The 23,852-nt window shown below is 45.6% G+C and overlaps 1 protein-coding gene across 4 annotated transcripts in view; it reads left to right on the top strand.

Moving 5' to 3' along the window:
• Positions 1-7,091: 7,091 nt before the first annotated feature.
• nt5c2a (5'-nucleotidase, cytosolic IIa) overlaps positions 7,092-23,852 on the top strand; it is a 65,899-nt gene continuing 49,138 nt past the window's right edge. For 2 of the 4 annotated variants that reach the window (XM_073027101.1, XM_073027100.1), the window contains exons 1-3: positions 15,855-15,881; positions 18,270-18,376; positions 23,302-23,375. In XM_073027101.1, coding sequence (XP_072883202.1) covers positions 15,870-15,881; positions 18,270-18,376; positions 23,302-23,375 — 193 coding nt within the window. In that variant the 5' untranslated portion in view covers positions 15,855-15,869. Of the gene's footprint in view, positions 7,223-13,548; positions 13,730-15,854; positions 15,882-18,269; positions 18,377-23,301; positions 23,376-23,852 lie in introns of those variants that run through there. The other 2 variants (XM_073027102.1, XM_073027103.1) reach the window with 2 other exon arrangements.

The following is a 23,852-nucleotide window of genomic DNA, read 5'->3' as shown; positions in this document are numbered from 1 at the left end:
TTGTGTCATAAACTGAGAGGGTCACAGAGTTATACGTCGTGGGACAGGCCATTCGGCCCAACTCCTTTTTATATATACTGAGTTTACCTAACGGAGTTGGTCCCACGGCTGTATTTGGCCTAGATCCTTCTGAATCTTTCCTGACCACGTATCTGTCTAATATCTTTTAAAACTGTCTAAACAACTTTTAAAAGTTGTAACTGTATCCGTTATCTACTACTTCCCCGGCATCTGTTTCCATCGTCTGTGTTAAAATAAAACCCCGCCCTTCAGAATTCATTCAAATATTTCCCCTCTTGCCTTAAACCTGTGCCCTCTAGTGTTAGAGCCCCTATCCGTGGGAAAAAAAGGCCGTGAGCGTAGAATCATGTTTCAGGATGTGACAATCTCCAGGAGGCTTCACAAGTGACCATCAGTACCCACTGGAGTTCCTGCACCGCCCCAGCACAATCCCACTACAGCCTGCATATAACCGGGCATATTCCCATCTGTGGCCCCACCATTAACATGGCACAAAACAACTCCAGCTCAGGCAAAGAACAGCTCCAACACCCGTACACAGCTTTCCAGCTTCAGCGACCCTTCACCTAAAGCGCGGAGAGAGTCTGGACTCGCCCCCACGAGGAACAATTGGGAGTGAACAGTCTCGGTATGTTAGAGGCGGGTGGCATGCGGTCTGCATGAGAAGCTGAACTAGAGAGGGACAGGAAACAGAGATCAAGCTGATGGACTTGGATGAGGGGATGTGAGGAGCACCCTAGTTGTAAACCACTCCAGAGGGAGGTAGTACATGATCTGTATCTCATCCCGAGCTGTTAACTTTGTACCATTTTGTTGATCTTCTTGCACTCGGCACTTTCAGAGACGAGGACCTAAACTCACAGTTTCCCAGCTGTCTGACTGGGGTTGGTTTGGAGAGTGAAGCGTACCCATGACCCGGCAGGCTGCTTTACCGTTGGGTCTTGAGACGCGATCCAGACATCAGGCGTGGGCCGCTCACGGAGCCGAGCAGCTGAGGTGGGCATAGTCCCTTCCAATCTGGTCCAACAACTTCCATATCTAATCGACACCTTCCTCCTCTCCCCGGTCCTTCGTTATCTCTCCCTCTCCCGAACCCCTACGTTACCCAATCTTCCTCTCACCCACCCTAAGTTACCCCCGCCGTCCTCACTCTGACAACCCCCCATGACAGACATCATGCTCAGCTCCTGCATCTATCTCTCCGCCACCTATCTGTTCCTTAGCGCTGCCTTCAGATCTCGAACTCTCCGCCTTCTGATTCAAGCACTGGAACCAGGATAAAGTGGAGACCATTCGGCCCCTCATCCTTGCTGCACCGTTTGTGGAGATTAGTACTGACCTACCCCACAAACGCTGCCTGACGCCGACACGTCTAGGAACCTCGCCAGGTCTAAGAATGAACTCAGTGATGGAGCCTCCACTGTCCTCGAGCCGGGAATTCACCTCTTTCTGCTCGAGGCTTCGGTGACGGTCACCTCCGGCGCTAATCTTCACCACAGGGGAGGAACCCTCCCTGGACCAATGTCGGGCTCTGCAAAAAAGTCGCAGTGCGGCCACTCAAAGCTCCAGTGATACAGAGACACAGACCTTGTCCATAAATACACACCTCATACACTACCTACCATCCGGGAACGACCGCCCTCGATGGCAAGTGTGTCTTTCTTAGAGAGAACCAACATTGTACACAATGCGTCTGGCATGGTCGCACTAAGGTCCTCTCTAGTTGCAGGAAGACTACTTGCGTCCTGTGTCAGACCTTCTTAGAGTTAAAGCCCACACAACTTCCGCTTTGGACGATGGGTGTCAGCGACTTGTAGGCTCTCTAAACACCAACACCATCCAGTCTCTCACCACTTAAAACGTACACAGCTTTTCTGTAATGTGCATCCAAGTAGATTACGGCACGTGAGGCCTCAGTTGGAGTATTGTGAGCAGTTTTGGGCTCCTTATTAAAGAAAGAATGCGCTGACATTGGAGAGGGTTCAGAGGAGGTTTACAAGAAAAACTCTGGGAATTAAAGATGTATCATTTGAGGCTCATTTGATGGCTCTGGGCCTGTTCTCGCTGGAATTCAGAAGAATGAGGGGGTATCTCATTGAAACGTAATGAAGGGCCGAGGTAGAATGTTTGTGGAAAGCAAGTTTCAAATAGTGGGGGAATATATTTTGGACTGGAGTGCACAGCCTCAGAATAGAGGGATGTCCATTTAGATAGAGATGAGACAGAGATTTAGCCCAGAGGTTGGTGAATATGTGGAACTCATTGCCACAGGTGCCTGTGGGGGCTAGATCATTGGGTGCAATTAAGGCAGAGGTTGTTAGGTTCTTGATTAGTCAGGGTGTAAAAGGTTATGGGGAGAAGTCAAGAGAATGGGGTTGAGAGGGAAAATGGATCAGCCATGATGAAATGGTGGAGCAGACTCGATGGGTCGAGTGGCCTAATTCTGCTCCTATCTCTTATGGTCTTATAATATCGCGCTATAGACCACTGTCAGGCGGAGACCTCTGTCCATGAATTAAACAGCGGCAATTTGCATTAACAGGGCGTTGGAGTTTACAGTATGCACCTGTTTCTACCTCCTGTCTCGTCTGATGATCTCCTGCTTCTCTCTATCCCCGATATTCTCCACCTCACGGTAACACCCTCCCTCTCTCACTCTCTCTTTGTCTCCCACTTTCCCTAGTTTCCTAGCATACCTGTTGTTCAGTCTCCTGTACGGGCTGCATTTCAAGAAACTTATCATTGACCCCGTGATGTGCACTCCACGCTACTGCCACTAGAGGGTAGCAGAGCTCCATAGATCTGCCACATCCCAGCGTGATGGCGAATTTCTAGCGGCGCTCTTCGCTTCAGAGGCAGTGGAGTTATCTGGGCAGGGTCACGTTTGGGGCCTGGGTTAGGACTAGGCTGTTAGGTTCGGATTAGGGAACTATAAAAGATAAGTCTGAACTCTCTGAAGGACCGTTATCCACTGTCTCAGTACACGGGTCACGGGCAGTGACGTTGACTTGTTACGTAGTTGCTATTGGTTTATTATCGTCACAAGTACCGGGATACAGGCTCGTCATGCTGCTCATGCAGATCAAATCATTACTCAGTGCATTGAGGGAGAAAAACGTAAAACAATAACAATGTAGAATAAAGCATAAAAGTTACCGAAAAAGTGCAGTGCAGATAAACGATAAAGTGATAACAAGGTAGATAGTGAGGCCAAGGCCCACCTTATCGTACAAAAGTCTGATAACAGTGGGATGGAAGCTGTCCTTGAGCCTGGTGGTACATGTTTTCAGGCTTTTGTATCTTCTGCTGGATAGGAGCGGGGATGAGAGGGGAATATCATGGTGGTTGGGGTCTTTGATTTATTCTGGCTGCTTTACCAGGGCAGGGAGAAATGTAGACCGAATCCATGGGGTGGGGGGGAGGGTTGAGATATGCTGAGCTGTGTCCACAACTTTGCAGATTCTCGTGATCATGGGCAGATCAATTGCCATTCCAAACCGCCATGCATCTGGGTAGGTGCATCGATAGAAGCTGGCGAGGGACGACTTCCACCTTGATTCTCTCATTTATATTTTTCTCATTTTATTTGGCACTTAGAAGGAGGCCGTTTGGCCCATCCAGTCAATGCCAGCTCTCGGAGGTTTCCCATCTGTCCCATTTTCCTGCTCATTCACTGCTCGATGGTGATTAACCCCTACCCCGCCTCACCAGCTTTGGGGAAACCCAGGCGGTCCTGGCTGACTGTGCAAACTTAGCGCAGACCAGTCCGGAGGTTAACTTGGAGGCTGGGTGAGTGTAGTGGTGGCAGCATCAGGGTTGGAGTCCGTGTCACTGCCCAACGCTACCCCTCTGACAGACAGACTGAAAAACATTCTGCCAGACTATAAGCAGGCTTCGTTTATGTCGGGTACCCAAATGATACAGTTCGGGGGGTGTCTCATCACCTCACGGATGGCTTACTGTTTTGCCAGATCTGAGACTACCATAAGATCTGGAGCAAAATTGGACCATTTGGCCCATCGAGTCTGCTCTACCAGTCCACCATGTCTCATTTATTACCCCTCTCAACCCCATTCTCCTGTCTTCTCCCTCTAACATTTGATGCCCTGAGTAATCAACAACCACTCAACTTCCACGTTAATTATTCCCAAGGACTTGGCCTCCACAACTGTCTGTTCATCGGGATCTATACAGAGGTGGCAAGATTTCGCAAAGAATAACCCTGTGGTCAGCAGTGTGGAGGGAGGCTTTGAGGGAAGGGTCCTGACGAAAGTGTCTCAGCCCAAAGTGAGGACTGTTTATTCCTTCCATAGATGCTGCCTGGCCTGCTGAGTTCCTCCAGCATTTTGTGTGTGTTGCTCTGGATCTCCAGCATCTGTAGAATCTCTTGAGTTTATGTTATACAGTCTGTAACCTCTGTACACCTCCATTCCATGCCTCGGCTAATAAAACACGCAGCTATCTTTTCCAATCGCCATATTCTCTTGTCCGCTCACCTTTAAGGACGTGTAGATGCGTTCCCCCAGGACTTTCTGTCCCTCCACTCAATAACCTCCCGTCTATTGTACATCAGAGTGTTGGTGTCAAACAGGACAGATATGGGTTCTTCATTCCACCACGTCCGTAAGACACAGGATCAGAAGTAGGCCATTCAGCCCATCGGGTCTGTTCTGCCATTCTATCATGGCTAGTTTATTGTCCCTCTCAACCCTATTCCCCTGCCTTCTCCCCATCCTTTGATACTCTTAATAATCAAACAAATTATCAATCTCTACTAAGTATTCCCAATGATTTGGCCTCCACAGCCATGTGTGGCAATGAATTCCACAGATTCACCACCCTCTGGCTGAAGAAGTTCCTCCTCATCTCTGCACCCATCTATTCTGAGGCTGTGTTCTCTGGTCATAGACTCTCCCTCTATTGGAAGCATCTTCTCCACGTCCACTCTATCTAAGCGTTTCAATAGGTTTCAAAGAGATCCGCTGTCATTCTTCCAAACTCCAGTGAGTACAGGCCCAGAGGCATCAAAGACTCCTCATTCTTTAACCCTTTCATTCCCAGGATCATTCTCGCGAACCTCTCTAAACGCTTTCAGATAAGGGGTCCAAAACTGCTGACAATACTCTAGGTGCAGCCTTATAAAGCCTCGGAATTATATCCGTGCTCTTGTACTCTAGTCTTCTCGAAATGTATGCTAACATTGCACTTGCTTCCCTATCACTGACTCATCTTGCAAGTTCACCTTTAGGGAACCCCGCACGAGACGCCCAAGTCCATTTGCAGTTCTTATCCCCGCACGAGACACCCAAGTCCATTTGCAGTTCTTATTTCTGAATTTGCTCCTCGTTTAGAGAAGTAGCCTCTGCCTTTGTTCTTTCTACCGAGGTGCTTGGCCGTCCACTTCTCTCCACTATTTCAACCGCCATTTCGTCACTCAAACTTTGAAGTTCAAAGTAAATTTATCATCAAAGTACATATCTGTCACATTATACAACTCTGAGATTCATTTTCTTGCAGCCATACTCAATAAATCTATAGAATAATAACCGTGACAGAATCAATGACAGACCACCCAACTAGCGCGTTCAACCAGCACGCAGAAGACAACAAACTGTGCAAATACAAAAATAAATAAATAAGCGATAAGTGTCGAGAACATGAGATGAAGAGCCCTAGAAAGAGAGTCCATTGGCTGCATTTTGACGACGGGACAAGTGAAGCTGTGAAGTTATCAGCTCTGGTTCAAAAGCCTGATGGTTGAGGGGTAATAACCGTTCCTGAACCTCATAGGGAGGCTCCTGAGGCTCCTGAACCTTCTTCCGGATGGTAGCAGTGAGAAGAGGTGGTGGTGTTGGGGGGTGTTTTCCTGGGACAACGTTTCATGTAGACATGCTCAACTGCAGGGAGGGCTTTACCCGTCACAGACAAGAGGATATCTGCAGATGCTGAAGGAACTCAGCAGGCCAGACAGCATCTACGGAAAAGAGTACAGTCGACGTTTCGGACCGGAGACCCTTCAGCCAGGACTTTGCCGGTGATGGAGTGGGCCGTATCTATTACTTTTTGTAGGATTTTTCCGTTCAAGGACATTGGTGTTTCCATTCCAGGCAGTGATGTAGCCAGTCAATCTACACATTTACAGAAAAACTCCTAATTTGTCCAAGTGTCCCTGATTTCTCAACTCTACCTGCCCCTCCACCCATCTTTGTGTCGTCCGCAAACCTGGCCAGAAAGACAGCAAGTTGCCTTGAAGCCGAGATCCTGCTCCCGAACTGCTCACACGTCAGTAACCAAGACTCCAGCTCGGAGACTGAGGCCCAGGGAAAGTCCAACAGGCGCGACCCGAGAAACGATGCAGGTTGCTGGGAATGGATTCGTCAGGGACCCCAGACTGTCCGTTGGCTTCGTTGCCCCAGGCAATTAGTGCCACGAGAGGGAGGGAGAGTAGGGAATGATGCTAGCGGATATTCGGGAAGCGAGAGGCGAGAGGATCGTGAGCCGGCCCAAGTTTAGCTCCAGCTCCGGTTGTGAGTGCGACCGCAGTGCGGGGGACATCGGATTCTAAGCGCGGGATTGGAACCTAGTTGCAGGCAGACAAGTTTGATCAGATACGATAGGAAGTTGTGAACACCATAACCATACATTTCAGAATTAAGTATCAAAGCTGGAGTGCTCAGACGGGAACTCTTGTTTATAGTAAGGACAAAGCGGGTGAAAGATCCGTGACTATGCTGTCTGAACCAAAAACTACCGCTGATCCAAAACCTATCTGTGGCTTCCCATCCTGTATAAAATGGAAAGCTGCATGCAGTTTTAATTCCTCAGCAATTATAATTGTGTCTCACTATTATGGAAAGGGTGCATGCCCTTTCAAACTCTAGGCCGCGGATGGGGTGCCTGCCCCTTTAAGACGGCCGCAGGTGGGTGCCTGCTCCTTTAATGCTCTCGGCCGCGGATGGGGTGCCTGCCTCTTTAAAACTCTCGGCCGCAGGTGGAGTGCCTGCTCCTTTAAGACGGCCACAGGTGAGGTGCCTGCCCCTTTAAGACGGCCGCGGATGGGGTGCTTGCCCCTTTAAGACGGCCGCGGATGGGGTGCCTGCCCCTTTAAAGGCAGGCTCCGGTTTCGAGCCGTGACGTCCCAGCGGTGCTTGCGCGCGCGCAGACGGTCGAGTCGCACTTGGCGCCCCGCAGCTCGGAGCGGGTGAGTCGGGGCAGCGGGTGTTGGGGTGAGAACGGTCGTTAGGGTGACGGACCACTGGGTGATGACGATCGGCAGGGTGAAGGGTCATTGGGAAACGTCTGTTGGCAAGGTTGACGGGTCAGCCACACGATCGGGGGCGACGGTTGGCGCCTGCGCGCTGTCCAGTGCGGAGTTGGCGCGGGGTTCCCGGGCTCGCTCGCTTCCGCCGCCCGGCGCTGTCCCCTCCGGCCTCCGCTTCCCTACCTCACCGACCCGGGAACTCCCGCCCCCTCAGCCGCTGTTGCCCCGTCACGGGTGCATTGCTCAGAGGTTGTCCCATTCACTTTTCCCTGTGATCCCTCCTGGGTCTCCATTCACCTTTCCCCCAATATACCTTCTCCCCCCTTTCAGGACTCTACAGTCACTGATTTTCTCTTGGCTTCCGTTGATTGCTTCTTTCAAACATTGTTCCTATGTATATGTGCACTTGTGCAGTTAACAGTAATAACTTCCTTCTTGTCTCTGTCGATTCACTTCTGTTGTTGGGCTATCTGCTCTCCCACCCCGTTCCTTCTACTTTCTCCTCAGCACCTTGATCTCCGTTGCCCTGCGTTCCTCTTTCCCTCGGATGTCCCACCAATTTTACCTTCCGTCCACCCTTCCTCCTCCTCATTCCCCAGATCTTCTGATTCCTCAGCCCTCCTGGATACCTTGCTGACCCTACCCCCACCCTGGTCTCTGCTGCAGTTCAGCTCCCCTCCATCCAGATCCCCTGTCATTCTGCTCCCCAACTAAGTCTGCAGAGGACCCCCCACCCACCCCACCACTCCCTAGACCATCTGCAGATTTTTCCCTCCCCTTTTGCCCACATTAGGATTCCTCACCACTGGATGTTTTTGCTCCTTTCTGAGGCTTGTCGCTCTGTACTGTTGGGGAGGTGACGATTTGCTTTCTTTTGCCATTTTCATTGTTTGTAGTGCTGCTCTGTATGTGGCAGGCAGACCAAGAAAAAGGGCCAAGTGATCTGACGTGATCCTTTGCAGAGAAAAGGAGCAGGTCTTCAGAAAGGAAGATGAGGTGTTTGTAGTCACCGTTGTAGCCAGTTTTATTGTCTGAAATCTGTACTGGTTAGCTGTGCAGAGAGATTCTCAGACTTTGAAGTTGTAGGCGTCAGTTCAGCTTTTTGATCCCAAAAAACTTGGAGTGAGTGCTATGCTACTGGTCCATTGGAGTTCAGGAGAACATAAGGCATAGGAACTGGATTTAGACCATCTGAGAGGGACTGTTTATTTCTCTCCATAGATACTGCCTGACCTGAGTTCCTCCAGCACACTGTGATTATGCTTCAGTCTTAGTAATGATGTTTTGTTGACATAAGCCATGTATTGAGGCAAATATAGACACTGTCAGATAATGGTTCTGTTATTGCATTAAGCAGGTGATACAAGTATCATTCTTGCCACTGTGGGTACAAAGTTGAATTATTCTGAAATAAAAACATTTGGGATCCTGAACGAGTTGTCACCATATCTTACTGGAAAGGACCAGTATATCCTTTACCAGATCTGACCCATTCTATCAATCACTCTTCACTTCCAATTTAAATTGTTTAGCAAAACACTGTTCTGATCACCATCCCCTCGGAGGGAATGAGCAATGGACACTGACTAATTTTCCCCATTCTGGGCATTCATTTTTAAAATGGATATTTCCACTGATAAGGGCTTGGGTGAATCTCCACAGCATGTCGAGATGGAAACAAAAACTGCTGGCCCATGTAAGATCATGAAACTCTTTGCTCTATTTATCCCTTGGGATGCTCTGTGAATCTCAGTGAGTCGACCGATTTTTTTTTTTGAGTATTGGAACCGGAGTAGTTTTGATTTTTAAGGTCAGAAATATTTTGCACATCTGGTCCCAAGTTTTTCCCCTTGAAGTTGTTGGGAATTGTTTGGCCTCAGATTACATCTTAGCCTTTTATTTCATGTGCTGCTGAAGTCCAATTACAGGCACACTCCCAGAAAGGATGCATCAGCGGGCAGCCCCACTGATTCATTTTCATTGTCTCACTGAGTCGCAGTTATAGATCTGCATTGCAGAGTTTTTAGCCGGGCTGCTCAATAGAAGTGTATGTACTTTGGCCCAGTGCAATCGAGAGGGAGTTCATACTGCAGCAACATTCTGCTGCTACTTCTGGCAAACAGCAGAGGCAGCTAACAAAATTCCACGCGAGTCATGCAATACCATAATCTACAGTGAGCAGTGCAGTTTACCGAGCATCTTGCAGTAGAACATCATAAACATTGTGTCATGATGGGATTGCAGAGATAGTAATGAAAGGGCCAGAGTGAGTCACGTTAGGCATAATTACAAGGTGCATCAGTGTTTATCAGTTTTAATTGAGGGATATAAACAGGCGGATAGTGAGGTGGAGCAAATGAGCCACATCATCATTGAATTCTCTTAAGTGTTTGGAGCTGTTATTGTCCATCTGTTCCCAACACTATCCAAGGGTGAAGGTGGGGGAGGCAGGGCAACTGTGTCAATGATTCTGTTCCACGAGTGATTTGAACAAACCACATCTAGGAAACAGGAATTCTGAACTCAAACAAGATTCAAACAAGAGGACATGATTTGAGAGTTAAGGGGCAAAGTTTAAGGGTAACATGAGGGGGATTTCTTTACTCAGAGAGTGGTAGCTGTGAGGAACGAGCTTCCAGTAGAAGTGGTAGAGGCAGGTTCGGTATTGTCATTTAAAGTAAAATTGGATAGGTATATGGACAGGAAAGGAATAGAGGGTTATGGGCTGAGTGCGGGCCAGTGGGACTAGGTGAGTGTAAGTGTTGGCACGGATTAGAAGGGCCGAGATGGCCTGTTTCCATGCTCTAATTGCTGTATGGTTATATAACTCAGCAGCGTAGATTCTGAGTTCAATAACAATAACCCAGAGAAGCTGTCGCAATGTCCTTCAGGGAAGGAACACTGCTTTTCTCTATTGCATTCGGTGCTCTAGATGTGGCTTTCCCTATACCCATGAGGCCAAGCAGAAACTACACAACTGGTTTCTAAAGCTCTTGTACTCTTGTCAGCAATGACCATCATGAGCTTGTGGCTGCATATCATTTAACACCCTTCTCATTGCCACACTGACCTGTCTGTCAGACTCTGAGCCAGAATTGTTATCATTGACACATTGTGAAATTTGTTTTGCCCCAGAAGTGCAGTGCCATACATTTTAAAAAAATATTTTAAACTAAAATAAGAAATAACAAATATAAATACATAGTGCAAAAAAAAGACCTGAATAGTGAGGTTCAGAAAATCTGATGGAGGAAGAAGCTGTTCCTAAATAATTGAGTGTGTGCCTTCAGGTTCCTGTACCTCCTCCCTGATGGTAGTAATGAGAAGAGGGCATGTCCTCAATGGTCATCGTCTGTGTGTCGTATCTTGTGGCAATCGTGGTCTCATGACCGTGACTGCTCTTGGAAAATTTTTCCCTCCCTCTTTCAGCTCTATCTGTCAGCTCTCCTTAATTTAGTTCCACCTATCACCTATGTGTCTCTCCTCTTCCCCCACCTGGTTCTGTCTGTGTAACTTTTTTCACCTGCCTCTCCCTCGCCATGAGATTCTACCTATCACCAGAAGTTGGTAAGCTTCTGCCTCAATACTTGTCCCCAAATGACTCCATCTTGAAGAACTTGTTTCAAGCCAAGAACTTTCAGTCAACTGTTTATTCCCCTCCAAAGATGCTGCCTGACCTGTTGAGTTCCTTCAGTACTGCGCGCGTGCGTGTGTGTGTTCTCTCCAGTGTTTCCAAAACTCTCTTTCTATGTGACTCTTTTTCCAAATGGATGTGGTGACTTTTAATTGCCCTTTGAAGTGTTGTACCAAATCTGTTGAAAGTTCCAGAAAACCTTAGGATTTAGAACAGAGATAAGGAAGAATTTCTTTAGCCACATGGTGGAGAATCTGTGAAATTCATTGTCCCAGATTGCTGTGGAAGCCAAGTGGAGCTTAATAGGTTCTTGATTAGTAAGTGTGTCAATGGGGTGGGGGGGGGGGGAGGCAGGAGAATGGGATTGAGCGGGATAATAAATCAGCTATGATGGAATAGCGGAGCAGACTCAGTGGGCTGAATGGCCTAATTCTGTTCCTATGTTTTATGGGTTAATAAATATAAGATTTTTACTCTTCCTTTTGTCCTCACCACCTGGTCCCTGACTAGATAGGAACTGAACTTGGCTCCTGCAGAGGAGCCGTTACCTGCTTCTGTCTGTGGAGTTGTTTTGATGTTATACACTCATCTAAAATAGGCGAGAGCAATCTGCTGCCCTGTTTATCACCTTTGTCCATTTGTTTAGTTCCATGACAGAAATGCTTAACGTGGATGGTTGACTCACCACCACAGCATGACCTTGTGGGAGTCTGTATGTTCTGGGCAGTTAGCAACAAGCTACTCTATGTACGGTAGATGGAACTTAGAAACATTTGCAGATGTTACTCCTGTTGGTTCTGCCACCATTCACAAGGACTGGTGCGTGCCTGTTTTCTTTTATTTTTGAGATCTCTGTCAATGTCCTTGTGGTCGGAGAGCTGGAATTTCATGATCCGGATTGCCAGCCTTCAGATTGCAGCAATGCTCTCCTTGTGTGTGTATTTTTTTTTTGAAGTCTATTTTTAGGAAGAATGAGATGTGAGAAAGAAAAAGCTAGTGCAGCAACTATTTTTGAAGTGTGATGTATCTTTAACCTCTTCCCCTCATGAAGGCAGCTGGATATCAGTGACTGACAATGAACTGCTGTGGTGGGTTATAGGGAACAGTCCTCTCACCTTGTGACATTGCTTTGGGACATTCCATAATGATCAGGTAATCGGCAATCACAGTGGCGGGTACCGTTTTCAAAACAATCAGGGAAAGAATTACCAGGCACTTGGACAAGTGTGAATTGATAAGAGAAGGTAGGGTGGATTTGTGAAGTGCAGACTGCATGTAAAAGAAGCAGATACAGTGTTGGCAGTACAGAAATCTATAATACAGTAACCTGGCTTTTAACTTTTCAGGTGACCCAAATGGTTCACCCACATGACCCAAAAGTGATAGCAAGCTATTTTCTTAACATCCCATGACACAAGGGAAGAATGGATTGCACTCCCATTCTGAAACTGCATGTTGAAAAGATGCCAGGTAAATGGGGTTTGTCATCAGAACACAAGGAAAGTCTGCAGATGCTTTCTCCAAACAAATTCCCAGCACTTTCCTTCACTCCCTCCCATCTCCCAGTTTCACCTATCACCTGCCATCTTGTATTTCTCTTTTCCCCCCCTTCTTATTCTGACTTCTCCCCTTCCTTTCCAGTCCTGAAGAAGGGCATTGGCCTGAAACGTCGATATTTATTCATTTCCATAGATGCTGCCTGCCTGACCTGTTAAGCACCCCCAACATTTTGACCTTTTAAGTTCTCCCAGCATTTTGTGTGTGTTCCTAGGGCTTGTCGACAAGACCTGGAGCTGTGGAACAGAGTGGCCTCAATGACCTGGATAGAAAACTGGCCATGTAACAAAAGGGCAGGGTAGTAATGAAAGAGGCTATTTTTTTATTGGGCTGGGGGAAGGGTTCTGCTCTTGGGGTTGGTTACACCTCTGTGCTTTTCTCAGTGAAACAGTATCCAATTCTGATAATGATATGCATCTATTTCACTGGAAGGTTTGTAGTGGAGATGTGTGACTTTCTGAAATACTGCAGAGAAAAGGTTTTCAATGTTATGAGTTAGAGAGTTGTATGGCACAGAAACAAGCCCTTTGGGAAATTCTGTCCCTGCCAACCTTCTTGCCTGCTTACATGAATCCTAATTGCCCATATTAAGAACATTTCCTTTTGTGCCCTTTCTATTATAAATATTGTCTGTCTTAATATATCTTAAATGAAGTAATTTCATTTGATTCCATCAATTCCTCTGGCAGATACCATCCAAACTCTTGTGGACGTTAAAAAAATTTCCAATCCCCTCTAAAACTCCTTCCTCTCACCATAAGCCTATGTCCTCTTGATTTTGTTGCCCTTACTATGGGAGGAAGATTTTATTACTATTTGTCCTATCTACCTCCTTTATTTCTACAGCTGGAAACCGGGGAAGTGGGACTGGCTGGATTGTTGTCACAAAGGGCCAGTATGGAGTTAACAGGCTGAAGGGCTTGATGCTGGGTGATTGTGAACTCAGCCTGCTGTTCTCCCCAATACAGGGGCACAAAGTCTATTATAATCAGTTGCTGTTGTTCCACAGATTGTTGGGGTTTGAACTGGGTGCAGTAAAAGTTTGTTGATCTCAGCTGCTTTTTCTTTTAAACAGGGAAAAACATTTGGTTTTCCAATTGCTATTGGGTGGCTCTGATAACTTTAATCCTGTGACCAAGCGAACACGTTTTCAGGAAATTTCTGGATCAGGACATCGCTTCTGAGGCTGCCTATAATTTGATTTTCAGTGTTACAGCTTTTATCTGTCTGCACATCAAAATAAAACATAAAAACAGGTACGTCAAAACCTCTCCTGTGTACTGTAGTTCCTAGTGTGTGGAACTTGTGCTGCCCCTGCTCTCTCAGTCTTTGATGGAACATAACTGAACCTTTGTATCTAACCTGTGTTGATTCAGTACCTTCGCAATGTTTGTTGATGGGTATCAGAAATATTGAGCAATTATAATCTTAGTTTGATATGATACTGTTTCTGTGTTACAGGATTTTACAGCCCATGAAATATGCTCTCTAAATCTACTTCCAATTAGCATTTTCAAACAACTTTAGATTTGGCTCAACGGGATCATGGTTTCACAACCCTCCCCCAGTAATGGATGGCACAGGCACCACTGATGCAGTGCATTTGGGAATGTGCAGGAGGCCAAGAACAGGGCAGTGGCCGTCTAGTGAATGAATGTGTCTCCTGGTTTATTCAGCTTCTACTTAAATCCATTCACTGTGACAGTGAGTTCCATATTCTCACCATACCTCAATGTTTTCCTGAATTCATGACTTGATTTTATTTTTTAACAGCTATAACATTTATAAACTTTTATCTCAGCTCTCCCTGTTGTAGCAAGTTTCTCTCCACTTTGCTCATCCAAAACCATTCATAATGATAAAGGTGTGTTTTCCTTTCTGCCTAGCATTCTCTCTATAGAATAAAATCTGGAGTTGGAGCACTACAGCACAGAAACAGGTCCTTCAGCTGTGCTGAATTATTTAGTCCCGTACAACTGCACCTGGACCATAGCCGGCCGTGCACCTCCATCAATGTATTTAACCTAATTTCTCTTAAATGTTGCCATCGAACCCACATCCTCCACTTCTGTGGTAGGGGATGTTCATCCTATCTGACCTTTCAGCCCATCTACACTAATCTTGTTTGTTCATACTAGGTCTGATTCTTTCTGTGCCTTGCCTGCCTAAATGTCATTTAAATGTAGTGATTGTAACTGCTTCCACCACCTCTGACAGCAAGTTCTAGGTATCAGTCACTCTGTAGAAATGAAAAAGCAAACTTGTCTCTTAAATCACCTTTAAAACTTCTTCCTCTCACCTTAAACTGTGCCTTCTTGTTTTAGTTATGCCTACCATGGGAGAAGGATTCTATCTATCCTATCTCAGCCTTTTAGATAACACCCACACCCCCCAACCTCCAAGATGAATAAGCCTAGTCTATCCAATCTCTTTCCCACAACTAAAGTCCTCTAATCCAGGCAACATCTTGGGGAATCTCCTCTGCCACTTTCTCCAGTATAAGCTCATCCTTCCTATGGTGAGGTGACTAGAACCAATATCTTAGAAAGTTGAATGTAGCCTTCCAGTCATTTATATTCTTTGCAGCTGAATGCAATTGTTCACTCTTGTTCTGAATGAACTGATCTTTGGTTCGTGTGATTCCGTTGGCACCAGCTATATTGCGGAGCTTATTGACCAGAAGTGAATGTTAGTATGTTTGACCATAGAAACCATAGCAGTCCAGTCTGACTCTTTCCATCGGATGGTTGACATGGCCTTGGCTTTTTTTAACACCACAACAATTTCTGCAGCTAATGTCAGCAAATTCTTGGCTTAAGCTGTTGTAGCTGGGAAGGTAGATATCCAGTCAGCCTTGCCTGTAATGAATCGGTACGGTACAAGCCCCAATTCTCTTGGTTTGCCAATCCTGCCCAAGTTCAGACATTGAATGGTATAGACAGCTTTGATTTTCTGTTGAGCAGTAGGTCAGAGGTGTCTCCCTAATGCCATCCTGATGTTGATCATCCAAATTGGCCTCTAAATGTGGAGTCAGTTGATGTGAATTCCAAGCTGGGCGCATTAGTGAACAACTAATCTTTAACCCACACGATTGGGTAAGCACCTAGAATCAGATCTAAGGAGTTAACTAACTCGCAATGGGTGGAACCTCTGGGCTATATTACCCCCTGACCTTTGTTCCATACGTGATTGACTTGGGTGTTCAAAAAGTTTAAGGGTGAGGGTGTAGCCTCACATTCAAAGGCTCACTCTCAAACATTCTTTACAACTCATGTTCTCAGTATTTTTATTGACACAGTTTGTCTTCGCGTTTGGTTGTTTGTCAGTCTTTGTTTATCTGTAGCTTTTTGTAAAATTCTATTGTTTCTTTTTTTCCCTGTGAATGCCTGCAAGAAAATGAATCTCAAGGTAATACATGGTAATCACATAAATTATAGTAATTAAATTAAGATTGATGTGCTTGGGCATGGTGATTTCTGCAGTAAATGTAACTCGCTGAACTTCAGCTGAGGTAAGGATTTCTGTCAGCATGAGAGCAGCTGGGCTGAGAATGTAGTATCATGGTACAAGGGGGCATTCAAGCTGTGTGATTGTGGTGATAGGGAGTGGAAAATGATGGGGGTTAGAGACTGTTCTCTGCAGCTAATACGAATCCCAGAGGATGCATTGTCTGTGGCTTACCAGTTTGAGAGTGCCAGGGGCAGAAGTGAATGTAGTTGCCATTACTATGGAGAAGGTGCTTAGGAAGCTGAACAGTCTGAAGATGGGTAAGATCAAGACGTACAAAAAAGCCGGATGAACTCAGCAGGTCGGGCAGCATCCGTTGAAAGGAGCAGTCAATGTTTCGGGTCGAGACCCTTCGTCAGGACTAAAGGAGGGGGCAGAGGCCCTATAAAGAAGGTGGGGGGTGGGTGGAAAACCAATCAGAGGAAAGATCAAGGGGTGGGGGAGGGGAAGCATCTACCGTCTGGGTAGTCTCCAGCCCCTTGGTATGAACATCAAATTCTCCAACTTCCGGTAATTCCCTCCCTCTCCCTTCCCCCATCCCACCTTCACTCTGTCTCCTCTTCTAGCTGCCTATCACCTCTCATGACTCTGCCTTCTTCTACTACCCAGAGTGCTTTCCCCTTAGATTCCTTCTTCATCTCTCCTGCCTACCCCCTCCCCCACCCCTTGATCTTTCCTCTGATTGGTTTTCCACCCTCCCCCCCACCTTCTTTATAGGGCCCCTGCCCCCTCCTTCTTTAGTCCTGACGAAGGGTCTCGACCCGAAACGTTGACTGCTCCTTTCAACGGATGCTGCCCGACCTGCTGAGTTCATCCAGCTTTTTTGTACGTCTTGATTTGACCACAGCATCTGCAGTGCACTTTGTGTTTACTGAAGATAGGCAAGTTACCTGGACCAGATGGACTACACCCCAGGCAGTGTTTCTGTTCCGCTGACGGGAAGCGATCACGATTGAAAATAAAGTGGAAATAATAAAGCATTTGGAAAGAGGTGAAACATCATCGGTCATTGGAAAAGCATTAGGCTACAGTTGGTCAACAATCGGAACAATTTTAAAGGATAAAGTGAGAATAATGGAGTTTGTGAAAGGCCCTGCCCTGATGAAAGCTGCAATTATTACTAAGCAACGCAGTGGTTTAATTATTGGAATACATACATTTAAGCGTTTTATATGCATAGAAAGGTAAAATATATACTATATACTAAGACAAACATTTGACTAACTGACGCTAAATAATACCGGATGTACTTGTTCTGACTTGCGTATAAATCCGACTTACAGACGAACTCAGGAACGGAACTCGTTCGTAACCTGGGGGCTGCCTGTATAATATATTTAATTGCATAATGGTGCTGATGCTTTGCAATAGTTCAACTAAGTTAAAAATATTTTGTTGATGATTTTCATTTGTACTTGGTGTCTGAGGCTTCTTGCTTAAGTGTCCAACAATAATTCGCCAGCATTGATGGATTCCAGTTGCCCTGGTATCTTTTCTCCATGACCGCAATGTCCTGGTGAAACCTTACACCATGCTCGTCACTAACAGCACCATGGTCTGTAGGGAAGAAGTCTAAATGGGAATGCAGAAAATGAATCTTTAGTGACATGTTACATTTCATGGTTTTATGCTTGAAGCATGCTTTCAACCAGCTGCATGAGGTTTGGTGCTCTGTAGATGCTGAGGAAAAATTTCATCAACTTCCTTGAATGCCTTCCATGTGATTTTCTCCAGTCCCACTAGAAATTCTTCAAATTGCCTGTCCAATTACCTGTTTGATTTGTGGACCAACAAAATTGCTTTCCTTAATCTTGGCATCAGTTATTCTGGGAAGCGTCTGTTTCAAAGATCAAAATCCTTCATAGAAATTTTTGTGCTTGGTGATAGCAAATTCCATCCTTACAGTCCTGAACCCAATAATTATCACTAAAACCTGTCCTGCCATGCAGCAGCCGTGCCGCCTAAGCATGCCCAAGCGTGCCTGGACAAGATAGGAAACTTTCCAGTTTACATTGTAGGCAACTTTTTAATTGACTTGAATTATGAATTGAAATAATAAACATAAGTTTATTTAAAAAATGGTGCGTGATAGAGAAATTTCATGGTGACTTTCATGATCAGTAGCCCAAAATTCATGAGATACACCTAAAGGTATTCAGGAAGCAAATTCTTTGTTGTCCAGTGTTACCTGTTGGTGAATGTTCCAGTCCCTAAAACTAAGCTGATGACTACCTTTCGGCCTGAGGCTGTTGGGTGATAAGCCATTTCTGCTCTTCCCCATCTCTTTAGATCACTGAAACCAACATGTCTTCCTGGAGTGAGAAGCTGAATGATGACCCACCAGGAGCTATGGATGGGAGTGCTATGAAGAAATATCGTCGCGAGGCTTACCACCGGTATGTAGTTGTGTGCTCTTCTGGTCAGGGGAGGGCCAGATGGGGTGGGTGAGGACCCCCAATGGAAGTATGGGAAAATGGGGAGCTCCATTGAGAAATCACATTCAATCCTGACCTCTTTGTGAAGTTTGCATGTTCACCCTGCGACTTTGGGGGTTTCCTCTGGATGCTTCAGTTTCCTTGCTAATCCCAGAGCTGCTCAGTTGGTGGGCTAATTGCTTACTGAAATTCCCCTAGCATATTGGCTAGGGGCAGAATTTAGGAGAAGTTGATATGGGTGTGTGGAGAATAAGATGAATGAGTGTAAAATGGACCCTGGGGTGGAGGGCACTGAAGGGTCAGTTTTGCTGCTACCTGACTGCATTGGGCTTTCTGTGTTGGTGTGCAAGGATGGAGCAGATGCAGTTCAGGTGTGTGCTGTATTTAATGGCAAGGGGTTAGGATCTGATGTTTCATGGCAAAAGCAGCCATCTGAGGGGTTGGAGTCCCTGAAAGGGACCTGCATTGAAGAGTTGCATGTTTAAAAATTATTGGGCTAAGCCAGCCCAGTTGAAAGGCCAGTCCTTTACCTCTACTTAGGTTTTGGGCTTCACGTCAACCTACTGGGGAAATATGCATGTTATAATGGTTTTCCATGTAACAGAAAAGCCATAATGCCTCAGTCCATTTGTGCCTGACCCTGTTACCCAAGATGAATGGGAAGATGGTCAACCTAATCAGGACACTGGCAGCTTCCAAAGGACCTGGGGAACGGGTATCAATAGAAGGTTTGTTTCTGGTGCAACATTTGGTGATGTGGTTGGCTGTGCAGTTTCAATGTGACTGACTGATACAAGTTGCTGGAAAGTGTGTACTGCAGGTTCTTGTGGAGTTCAACTCACATCCATCACTATAGGTTGAATAAGACAATTTGTTTCAGACATAGATCAGTATCTGTTAGCTAGAACATGGCACAGGTCCTTTGACCAGTCATGTCTGCAGCAAGCTCCCAATATAAGCTATCCCTTCTGTCTGCACACTAACCCCTCCATTTCCTGCCCATTCACGAATCTTTCTCAATGCTTCTTAAATGTTGCTGTCATATCTGGTTCTGCCACTTTCCACTTTCCCTACGTTCCAGGCACCTATGACTTCTCCACATTATTTACAAAGAACTTAACTCACAAATCTCTTTAGTGTTTTCTCCTCTCATCTTAAACCTTTGAGCTCTAGTATTTGATATTTCCACCCTGGCAACAGAACTCTTTTGATTATCTACCTTGTCATAGTTCTGTATACTTCAACCAGATCATCCCTCAGCTTTTCAATCCAATCTAGTTTTGTTCAGCCTCTTTATGGTTGATACTCTCCAATCCAGGCAATATCCTGGTGAGCCTCTTCTAGTCTCTCCAAAACCACAATATTCTTAATGTGGCCAAAGTTCAACACAACTGTAGCCTGACTTTCCAACTTTTATACTCAATGCCCTGGCTAATGAAAACAAGTTATAACTTATCCACTTGTGTTTCCAAATTCATCTGCAGATGGTGGATATGCATTTAAAGTATGTGATTAAATGATTGAAGGGCATTGGAGAAAAGCATTTCCACTCGTATTGGACATCAGGGTGCCTTTGCATCGTGTTTGAAAAGCAAGAGAGTACAGATTTGAGTGTTGTACAGGTGTTTGGGCTGAGAGCTGGACCGTGAGATGCCAGAATTGAAGGTCTCGGTGACCATGGGCCAAATAGCCACCTGTGTGTTGTAAATTTCCATGATTTTATGGTTTCTGGTCCCTCCTGTGTACCAGGCAACAGGAAACCCACAGTGGTTCCGATCTTCAGCAGCTAATTGTCCAGTGAATTAAAAACAGTAATTGTTGGGGTTGCTCAGATTTGGCAACGTCTGTAGAGAGAAGCAGAGTTAGTGGGAGATCATTGAATTTCTCCATGGATGCTGTGTGATCTGCTGGGTATTTCCAACATTGACTTTTATTTTGGATGTTAAGCATCTGCATTTTCTCTGGTCCTTTAGTGCTCGCTCGGTGCTTGGTTTAATGAACCATGCCAGATTAGTGCTGGAATGTGTTCTTGGTTGGAGTTGGTGTCGTCAGAGAGAACTTTTGTTGCTGGAAATCCCTTCACAGTACACTGGTTTCTGCTTTCTTGGATTTTTATTAAGAATTCATTCTCACGGCCTCATTCTCTCATTTCAGGAGCACATCAGATCATCCTTCACTCCATTATATGTTTTCTCCAATGTACATGGTAGTGTTTCACAGCCTCCTGTGAGCCTGTGGATACAGGACCTTCGTCAGACTGCACATTAACCTGAATCCCTTCCAGCTCTCCCAGTGCTGCAGTTCAACTTGTTCTCATTGCTAGCCACTTCCTGCCCAGCAAGCTGCTAACTTCTGCATTATGCATGTGAGGAATTGAGGATATTAAAAAAATCATTTTGAACCTATGTAACCTCTGGCTAAAAGAATAATTGGGACTGAATAGGAATTTTTGAACTGAAGTAAACGGTCTTCAGCAGTTGACTAAAAGAAACTGGCTTACACTAGTTCTCTCTTAATTTGCAGTGAGGCATTGAGAATCTGATAAATTGTACATTGTACCCTCGTTTGAATGGGGGGGGGGGAAGGAGGACTCACCGATAATGACTGGAATGAATATCCATCTGTAATTAAGTCAGGGCCTAGCAAAGGGAATAACTGATGAGGACTGGACAGCACATCCATCTGTAATTAAACCTTGATTTAGTGGACTGTCTTATCTGTTACTAAGTTTTGCACCAACAAACTTGGTGGGCTTACCAGTTCTAATGATATCTTGCAACTATAATGTATGGAGCTTACTATGTATAAATATATGACTGTAACCAGAGAGAAGGAGCCCACTTGTTGGATCGTGGCAGAACTTGTGTGCCTTTCCTTCGACAAATGGGTCTCAAACTCCTGCAGGAGGGTGTGCAATAAACTGTTGTAACTATAAGAAGCTGGTCTCCCAAGTTTTATTCAGATTCGACTTTAACATCACGAACAGGATCCCAATATAGGGAGTGACAAGCAGACGGGCTGTGTAAGTGGCTGAACCACTCCGGGGACTGTGGAGACTGACTGGGCACCCAATAGGTATTTTACCTTCTGTCGCTCTCCGCTAGTTCCTTTGGAGGCACGGTCCCTCGCCCAAGGCTGATTGCATAACCTTGACGGTACTGGGAAAGAATCTGCTGGGAGATGAGTATAAGGTAGGCAAATTTTATTAATTGAGCAGGAGGCTGTACTGGGTAAATTTTACTAACTGGGCAGGAGGCAGACAAGCCGGGTAAATTTATCAATTGAGCAGGAGATTTTGTGCTGGGTAAATTACTTGGAGAACATGGGTCAATTGCAGTCGATTGATACGAGTGGGCCAGGAATAGCCTTACACAATATGTGTGAGAGTTTTCCAGACAAGGAAAAAGATTTGCGAATGCTGAGTGCAGTGCTGAATAAGAAACTGGAAACAAACTGAGGCCCCTGAGGGAGGAACCTAGGATATAACCTCATGAGAACAAGCAGTAAATTTGATATGGAAAAAGAACTGTGGAAAGAAGTGGGAATTGTTGAAAAGGGAATGGAAGGAAAAGGCAGATGTAAAGTGGAATGGTATATTAGCAAGTTGGAGGAATGATGCATGTGACAAAGGGATAGAGGTATGTACTGCAGAAGGAACGCCAAAATGTTGGGAGACACTAAAGATGGAGCGTGAATGGGCACCAAAAACGAAAGCAGGAAAAACAACGTAAGCAAACTTAGGCTGACCTAGGTAGGAGAGAAGGGCAGGAATATCAGTCTAGAGTTCGAACAGATAGGGAAACAAAGGATCCCGAATCCATGTCTGGCATACCGACCCTGTTTGAGGACAGTGACCGTGATGAGTGCACCTGGTGTTCCCAAACCCCATTCCTCCCAGTGTTCAGATACGGTGGCCGCTCAGGTAAAACAGTGGCAGTGGGGAAGGGGAGGCTGTCTATACCCTGAGATTATTGGAGTATAAAAGTTGCATTGTTTGCTGTGTAACCAAGCAACCTTTGAGCTTGCAATTTAGTAGGAGAATGAAATCTTAAGAATGTAGAAGATAATGGTGTGTTAATAAGAGGCTAGCTAAGAGATGTAGATTATAATGGTGTGTTAATGAGAGGTAGCTAAGAGATGTAGATTAGAACATGATTAAGTCAATGGGTAGAAACAATAGTGGCGGATGTACTTGTGATACGCAACTGTAGATATGCTAATGCAACTAAACCAGGAGATTGCTATAAAAAATGCTATGTACAAGGATCGGTGGGCAATCGGCGACTAGCTCAATGACGGTCTCAGCTTTGATTTGCAAATTAAAGTTTAATACTTCTTGAAGAATCTTCTGTGTCTCCTGGTCATTTGTGGGGCATGAGAAACCACGACAAGATCCAGAAAGGGAATACCGAGGATTATTCCGAGACGGAGGGAAGAATCCACTAAGTTTTGCAACAGTAGACTTGGTGGGCGTACCAGTTCTAATGACATCTTGCAACAGTAATGTATGGGGCTTACTATGTATAAATATACTGCTGTAACCAGGAGCCCACTTGTTGGATGTTGGCAGTACTTAACATGCCTTCCCTTCGACAACTGGGTCTCAAACTCCTGCAGGAGGGTGCACAAACTGTTGTAACTATAAGAAGCTGGTCTCCGGAGTTTTATTCAGATTCAACTTTAACACATGTCTTAGGAAAACAGTTAACCCCTCTGTAACTGTTGGTGGTATCTTTACTCTTTATCTTGCATTCACGTTGGTGGTCTTCTCCCTCATTGATTTCTTTCCTTTCTCCTTCTCTCATTCTCTTGTTCATCTCTTTTTGTGCTCTGTTTCTCATTAGCTTACTTCCCTGCTGATTCAGATCTTGCTTCTCTGTTCACAGAGTGTTTGTAAACCGCAGCTTGGCCATGGAGAAGATTAAGTGCTTTGGCTTTGATATGGACTACACCCTGGCAGGTGAGCATTGCAGCTTGGGTTTGGATCCTGGCCACATAGTCGATGTAGATCAGTTGGATCCACTGCATCGTTGGTAACATCCCCCTTAACTTCTCCCCAACCCTCCGCCATTCTGGAAGTGCCAGGCTCCGAAACTTTACTTCTGAATTGATTTTTGTGTAGGCAGTGAGTGGGGTCAGGAAGCTCAACAGAGCTGCACTTGTCTGTAAGACTGAGAGTTCCCTGCAGGAGCCAGACTGACTTTTATCCCCACTCAACATGGAGTGCCATTCCAATCTGAGCAGCTGCCTGAACTTCCCCATTCAATGTGGAGGGGACTTCAAATCAGAGCTCCTCTCCGAGTGGACTTTAAAAAGCCCTTCAGACTGGTTGTACTATGTTAATCTATGACAAGGGATTGGGTAGAGATGGTGACTAGGGGGTTTTGGGACACTTTGACAGTAAGCTGGTTGAGAGTTCGGAACTGGGACTGTGGAA

Source organism: Hemitrygon akajei, chromosome 23 (genome assembly GCF_048418815.1).
Source record: "Hemitrygon akajei chromosome 23, sHemAka1.3, whole genome shotgun sequence".
Taxonomy (NCBI): domain Eukaryota; kingdom Metazoa; phylum Chordata; class Chondrichthyes; order Myliobatiformes; family Dasyatidae; genus Hemitrygon; species Hemitrygon akajei.
This window is presented reverse-complemented; position numbering and strand designations above follow the sequence as displayed.